This window comes from Pinus tabuliformis, chromosome 7 (genome assembly GCF_031772625.1).
Source record: "Pinus tabuliformis cultivar Carrire ecotype Pingquan chromosome 7, CPIR1, whole genome shotgun sequence".
Taxonomy (NCBI): Eukaryota; Viridiplantae; Streptophyta; class Pinopsida; order Pinales; family Pinaceae; genus Pinus; species Pinus tabuliformis.
In genome coordinates this window covers 1,401,103,383-1,401,111,305 of record NC_142293.1, presented here as the reverse complement: position 1 = coordinate 1,401,111,305, position 7,923 = coordinate 1,401,103,383, and the positions used below count along the sequence as shown (strand labels likewise).

At 37.5% G+C, this 7,923-nt stretch overlaps 1 protein-coding gene across 1 annotated transcript; it reads left to right on the top strand.

Annotated features, from left to right (window-relative positions):
- The first annotated feature begins 4,811 nt into the window (after positions 1-4,811).
- Positions 4,812-5,344, top strand: LOC149252902 (uncharacterized). Its single transcript, XM_089454307.1, has 2 exons — positions 4,812-4,899; positions 5,007-5,344. The coding sequence occupies exons 1-2, from the start codon at positions 4,812-4,814 to the stop codon at positions 5,342-5,344; spliced, it is 426 nt and encodes a 141-aa protein (XP_089310433.1).
- The last annotated feature ends 2,579 nt before the right edge of the window (positions 5,345-7,923 follow it).

The window sequence follows — 7,923 nt, the reverse complement described above, 5'->3', positions numbered from 1 at the left end:
ACTCATGCACCTTCCTTGACTCACTACATATGTCACACCCTTGCTACCAACAGGGACATCTTACTTTCCTCTGTGTAAAACTGTGGTCAAGGCATTACCGTACGACCCACTGCTGGGACTCCTACACCAAACGGTCTGAGTTCTAATTGGGACTTCTTATCAGGGAGATCCCCTGACATGTTGGTGGGTCCAATGTTTCCAAGGAAAATTACATTGCTACTAGCATGACTAGATGTGATCCTTTCTAGTGGAGAATGCTTTTTGGAGAGTTGTTTGAGAAGGTCCCAAATACAACCGTGATATATTGCGACAAAAAGAGTGGGATCTGATCGGCAGAAAATCTTTTATTTAATGACAAGTCCAAGAATATTAAGATTGATTATCATAATATATGAGTCATGGTGAAAAGAGGAGCAGTGAGACTCCATCAAATATCCATTAATGAGTAGATAACAAACATACTCACTAAGAATTTGTCGAAAGGGAAGTTCTTGGTATTCAAAGAGAAACTTCGACTACAGATGTGACCCTCTCAAGTAAGGGTCCCAACTGATTGAGTACATTGAACTATGATATTCCTCCCTTTCCAAGCTACTAGAGTGAGGAATTTAGCCAAAGAGCCATTGGGGTTGAGGGAACTATTTACAATAGGATGGTTGTGATCCTTACCTCACGGTAAGTATTATCATGCCTATTGTCTGAAAATAAGATAGCTGAGAACCTTGCCACATGGTAAGTAGCATCCTCCCTACTGTTAACTTTTGTACTTGACAAAGTATACCGTAGTTGGAATCCTACCCACAAGTTGGGCTTGTTGGGATTGTTCCTCCCCATCTAGCCAATGGTTTGAGAGGTGACTTGGGATATTTTTTATCCTTAGCATTTATGGGAAGTAGTATCCTACCCAAGTGAGAGGTTGCAAGTTTTCCACCACTGACTTTAGAGGGTCAAGTTGGGAATATCAGCATATGATAGGATAGTTTTGATCCTCACCTCACGGTAAGTCAAATCATGCCTATTTTCCTGATGATAGGATAGTTGTGGTCCTTACCTTCCATTGTAAGTCGTATCCTTACCATCATCCTTGGATAGAGGGTGGTAGATTTAGCTCCCCTATGATGTTAAATTATTCTTCTTTTAGATTGAAGAGTGTTCAACAAGTATGAGAAGAGATGAGTAAATATGACATTTAACTTGATGGTCACGAAATATTTGAGATGGGGCATATGATGCAGTCATAAATATCTCCCTAGTTGAGAGGGAGTGTTGATTTGGAAACTCAAGGACAAATTCCCTCCTTTGAAAAATCTTCCTCATTCATAGAAGACTTCTTTTCCCTTGGAAGAATTTAATTTGGTCAAGAAAAAATTTATTTTTAATGTGGAAACCTAAACGTGCACAAAATTCCAGGTCAAATTTAAAGACAAATTGTGTCTCCTCCAAATCCAATATATACAACTCATTAGAACCTCATTTGAACACACATCTCACACATTCATTTATTCTTCTCTTGGAGGTTCATACATCTGATTGTAGGTCTCTTTCACATGTGCAAGGAAGAGATTGGTTTTGACTTTTTTAGATTGGGCATAGTTTGAATTTATCTGAATTGGTATTTTGGACTATTTTCGGAGGCTGAATTATTTGGCATAGAGATCAAGGTTTTATAGGAACTTTTACTATAGTTAACCATAGAATTTGACTTCATATCTGATTGCAAAATTTCTCTCTTCATTAACCAAGTTTGACCGTGAATTTTGGGATTATTTTGACTTCATTTTGACCTGTAAAATAGGTGGACTATTTTTACCTTTGACAAAGATGTTTGGGAGGATTTTTTACCATTTACTTATGACTGGTTATGGAATTTCTTGCTATTGTTCATTGTCCTTGGCTTTGACTAGATTTGGGAGTTTAACTAAATTTGACTTTTGGGCTCATCTCTTGGATTTTGGATATTGGTTTTTTCAAAAGTCAAAGTTGTTGACCTTTGACTTATGATTGGTGAATTGGATCATTGTACTCTCTTTTTTGAACATTTTATGAAAATCTAATAAGAAGAAGAATTTGAAATGGTTTTCCCCCTGTGGGGTTTTTCCCTAGTCTTTGACCAAATTTGATGTCTCCTATTATCGCTCTTGATTGTCTTAAATTGTCATTGGATTTACTGTTATATCTGCAATTTTTATTTATCACTGGAAGGTTAAATTTGATTGCTAATTGAAGATAACATTGGGCTACAGTGATTGTAACAACATAGAACAATGAAAAATTAACAGAGTCTTCTCCATTGATTGTGCTTGGATAATGATCGCAAATCTTCAATATTTTCAAAAGGAAATAAATTTGAGGCTAAGTGGCCAAATATGACTTTGCCAGGACCTTCAAATATGCTTATAAACATCATAAAACTCATCCAACATTTAGATATAAGTGACAACGTGTTATTTTTCCAATAATTAATCACAAATTTAGTTAAAATACTAAAACAAATTATTTGGAAAATAATAAGTCTAAACCCATATATAATAATGGAAATGGTATTAGTGAAATGTTATGGAGTTATGGAATATGGTAAAATTTGAAGGAAAATTAAAGAAAAGAGAGTGAAAAATATGACATTTTGGAGAGCCAACAACATGAACTTGCAAAAATGGAAAGAGATTAGAGTAGGGACACATCTAATCACTAAATGTTGGTCCTAGCTTGTTTTGACTTGTAATTTTCTTCGAGTGTCCTATCCTTCACTCCCAAAACATGTTATTTTAAAACATAGACCACAACATATCCAAAATCTACTTTCCTATACACATGTTAGTAATATAAGACAAAACATCTTCATATATAGATAAAGATACATTCATTTACATGCAATGAGATATAACTAACAAACAACAAAGAATTAGCATATCATTAGGCAACAATACTTACAATAGGGTCTTTGATAATATGCTCCTCCTTTCAACTACACTTACATTCAAACTCACTGTAGGTTGGATGTTATCAAGTTGGAGTCATCTAATCACTTTGGAAACATTACCTTACTTTCACTTTTTTTACTTTTTTCTTGATGATGGGTGTTTGTTTATAGTTGATTTGGAGAGGTGGAGGGGAATCTAGAAAAAATTAGCTTCATTTGACATGGTATTTCCATCCTTATCCTCCTTTTTATCATTATTTTCTAACCCTTTCTAACCTTATCCTCTCACTACAACAACCCTAGCCACCTCAACTCTCTTTTTATAAATGGTAGAAGTAACATCTTTTATTAGGCCACTAAAAGTGTCGCAACATTATCCTCCAGTATCTCTAGATCATTGGAGTGTTCATTTGAGTTTTTTTTAGGGTTTCCCATGAGGTAGATGTAGTATCTCATGCTTTACAATTCCTCTTCATTGGTGTCAAGGGAGTGTCAAATTGAGCTATAACACCTTTGATGAACCATGTGTGACATCATCAACCATGTTGAATGTATCTCTCACTTCTAACACTACACCATTATTAGATGATGGTATCATACATCCTCATGATATATTTTCCTCAAATAACATACACCTAGGAAAACCCATCACACCAATTCCCTTCCTCTTCATAACACCTAGCAAAGCAGGAAAACCCACAATGGCCACATTTCTTCTTCCTAAACTAATCCTTGCGAGGCTTCTTTGATACCACTCCTCCCCCAATGTTTAATTATCCATGAAAACACTAACTACTATGGAATTGAACCTCACATTGCCTCCAAATTCCTCATCACTTGTGGTCCTAGAGCCAACTCTAGTACCCAAAGTACTAACTAATCCATCAGCTAAGAATAAATCTATGGGTAAAGTAAGAAAATTTGGGACACCAAAACCTCTGATTCATTGTAGGAACTCAGACTACCACAAGTTCTTATATTCCACCTTTTTGACCATTTGTGTTATTAACAACCACACCAACAATGTTCTTCATACACTCATGAACCTATGAAGTTATCTAAATCTACTAATGACAACCTCGAATTTAGCAACCCCATTAGTTAGGGGCACCCCTCCCCCACCTCGAAAGGAACCTACCAAGATGCATAGTACAATATTGTTGACTAACCATCCTTGTTCCTTATGAAAAACATTTGGTCATTATACCCACCATTATCTATAGCTTCTACATATTCAGACTACCCTAGATGATGATTCTTACTAGCCTATTTCTACCCATCCCTAAGTTTATATAAGTTTACATGTGTTAGCCTCTGTATCCATAAATACCATAACTCTACCATGATTTATCACACCTCAACACTATTAAGATTTAGCTCTTATTATTACCTTTCATTATAATTATCCAAAAACATTTTTTCACCACCTGGGGCCAAGTTAGCAACATTGCCATGGGTGGATTCTCACTCCATGTGTACTCTCTTCACACTAGTGGGATCTACTCTTGAGAGTCACCCATCACATATGTACAAATTTGTTAATTATTTCAAATGCATCCTTTCAATAATATCATATGATATCCCCCATTGGTGTTAAAACAATAATTTCTTCATGATCACATTTAAAACAGTTTCAAGGAAGGAGAACCAGGGATCGAACTGATGCGACGTGTTAGGGTTTGAGAGAATAGGGTTTTTAGAGCCAAAGCGGACAGAAACGGAAACCTGCGAGGCGATAGAAGGGTTAAACAGGTGCAGGAGGAAACTGCGTAAGGGTAAAATGAACAGTGGAAGGGAGAAAGAAAACGGCCGGGGCTGAAGGGTTCTATGGAAGGAAAATAGGGGAGGGGAGAGATCCCCTCCTTTAGGAATGTAGTAGCAAGCGAAACAAATGGAAGCGGATTGCAAGGGACACAGAAGGAGATCAACAGAGATGCGCCAGTGTTGGGGAATCGATGGCAAGCAAGAACGGGAAGCAGGTGTTTACCTAGGGCACAGAAAAAACCAAGGTATGTAATCCCAAATAACAAACTTGAAGATTATAGGTGCTATATGAGATATCATGCTTTGATCTATAAGTTTATAGGGTTCTGGCCATCTGAAAAGGATTTAACAAAATGGATACAACAAAGATGGAGGCCAAAAGGGCATATAGATCTAAAACTAGGAGCAAAAGGCTTTTTCACAGTCTTTTTTGCAAATCTAGAGGATAAGGAGAGAACTTTTGAAGAGGGGCCATACTTTATGAACAATGCATGCTTATTTATGAGGCACTGGGACGATAGATACAACCCAGATAATGAGAAACTGGTGGCAGCTCCCATCTGGGTCAGATTATTTGGATTACCAATGGAGTTTTGGGATCCTGATATATTGGAAGGGATTGGCAACTCGATCAGAACTTTTGTTAAGGTGGCAGAGTGAACCAAAAGAGGTAAGTACACATCTTATGCAAGGATATGTGTGTACATGAATATAGCAGAGCCTTTGCCGGAGTATATAGAGTTGGAATACCATGATGAAATATGGCAGCAGCCAATAGACTACGAGCATATTCCCTTCAGATGTAGAAGATGCGATGAGTACGGACATCTATTTAGGCAATGCCCACAAAACAGAGAGGTGGAAGCAACAAGGACACAGGAGGAAGAACAGAGGAGAACAGAAGGATCGGATACCGGGGATGAGGGATTCAAGGAGATCCAAAGGAGGAAGAAACCAAGCACGGAGGGAATGAGGATTCAACTAAAAGAGAAAAATATAGCAGTCGAAAACCAAAACAAGTTTCAGGTCCTTCAGGAGGAGGAAGATGAAAATGAGGGAGAAAGGAAGGAACAGGAGGATAATGAAAATGTACCAATGGAAATCATAAAAGATACAAAAGAAAAAAGTATAACTCAGAACAGAGAAGTGGAAGAAGAGATGGGAGAAAGTTAGGGGAACATAATAGGACAAACGATGACCGGATCAGACAGTCAAAAAGATAATGGGGTCGAAGAAGAAAGAATAATGAAAAAACTGCTTCAAGAATGGAAAAATCTAGATGAAAGATTCATTCCGGAAACACGGAAACAATTATATAAAGATACATTCTAGAAATATAAGGAGAAGAAGGGTAGCACCTCAGAGATTCAAATAGAACAAACAGGGTCACAAGGAAACCAAAGCTTGGGAATGGATGGTACTGGCAAGGGGGGTAGAAAGAGAGGAAGACGAACTTTAAATGAAACGATTCAAGCAGTAGGAGAAATATTGGTAAATTCAGGAAGGGTGATACCTCTATCAGAGGTATTTCAACAACCATCAAAAAGTTATAAATGATAGTCACAAGCTGGAATATTAGGGGACTTAACAATAAAGGTAAGTAGAGGTATTTAAAGGAAATATTGAAGAAAGATAAATCGAGCAAAATGATAATCCATGAAACGAAAATGGGGTATCAACAGTTGGTAGAAATTATGAAAAGGACTAAGCCACAATACGAGGTAATGGCCCAAGATGCAGATGGAACAATAGGGGGTCTGGCAGTCATTTGGAACCCTGAGGAGGTAATTTTTGAGAATTGGATTAGTTTCCCTATAATTCTAACAGGCATGTTCAGGTTGATGGGATCAGAGGAGCGAATTCTTATTTCAGGGGTTTATGGACTGCACACCCCCAGGGAGCGGAAGGAATTCCTCAAGAATATGCAAGCTATTAGAAGAATTACCCCTGGAACTCTATGGATAATAGGAGCAGACTTTAATATGATTAGAATGATAGGGGAAAAGAAAGGTGGTGTAAGGAGACCGGATCAAAATATGGAGGAGTTTAATGAGATGATTACAGAACAGAGGCTGGTAGATATTCCTACAACTAACGGTGTTCATACATGGAACAATAAGAGGGGAGGAAAAAACCAAATTTCCTCGAGATTAGATAGGTTTCTTTTATCTGAGCAAATTTTGAATCAGGATGTGTTTATAGAAGCTAAAATTTTGCCAGCCTTAGGTTCGGACCACTGGCTGATCAGACTGGAAATTGATATTAAGAAAAACAACGGTAACAAACCATTTAGATTCGAGGCCTTTTGGCTCAGAAATCCTCAATTCTTACACAAAGTAGAAGAATGTTGGACCCAGAGTAAAGTTAAAGGGAAGGGGAAGATGCATACCATCCAGTTGAAACTCAAAGAAATCAAAGGGAAAATAAAAAAATGGAACAAGGAAGAGTTTGGTAACATCATGGAGGAAAAACAAAAATTAGAGAAAGAGATGGAAGAAATACAGCAAAAAATAATTCTGGAAGGGAGGGATGAGGAAAGAAGCAATGAGGAGGGAAGAATAATCATCCAAATGGAAGAAAGAAGGAAACAGGAAGAGATTTTGTGGAGACAAAAGTCAAGAATAAACTGGCTGCACGAAGGTGAAAGAAATACCAAGTTTTTTCATCAAGCTATGGTTCAAAACAGACAAAGGAATAGGATCTTCTCTATCAAAAATGCAGAGGGGGAAAGGACAGTAGAACAGGGAGCTATTGAAAAAGTTTTAGTGGATTATCACAAAGGGATTCTCACAGAACCACAAAGAGATCGGGGAGAAGCAATAGAGTGTATTTGCAAGGAAATTCCAAGATTAATAACAAATGAGCAAAATAAGGCTCTGATGAGGGTAGTAACTTTGGAAGAGGTGGAAGAAATTGTGATGAATATGAGCAAGAACAAAGCACCAGGACCGGATGGATATACAGTGGAATTCTATCAGGCAGGATGGTACTTTCTAGGCCAGGAAGTCTTGGAAGCTGTAGAGGAATCAAGAATGGAGCAAAAGATATGGCCAGGTATCAACTCGACCTTTATAGCCTTGATTCCTAAGAGTAATAATTCTGAGGATGTTCAAGGTTTCCACCCAATAGCCCTGTGCAATGTCATATATAAGATTATAGCTACTCTAGCAAAAAGATTAAAGCCTTTACTTCCGAATATTATTTCACCAGAGCAAACTGGCTTTGTGGAGGGACGACAA

Excerpts from the sequence above, each read along its gene's own strand:
- LOC149252902 (XM_089454307.1), top strand. The coding sequence starts at position 4,812 with ATGGAAGCGGATTGCAAGGGACACAGAAGGAGATCAACAGAGATGCGC. Across the intron at positions 4,900-5,006 it reads CAAGCAAGAACGGGAAGCAG|GGTTCTGGCCATCTGAAAAG; the intron begins GTGTTTACCTAG and ends ATAAGTTTATAG.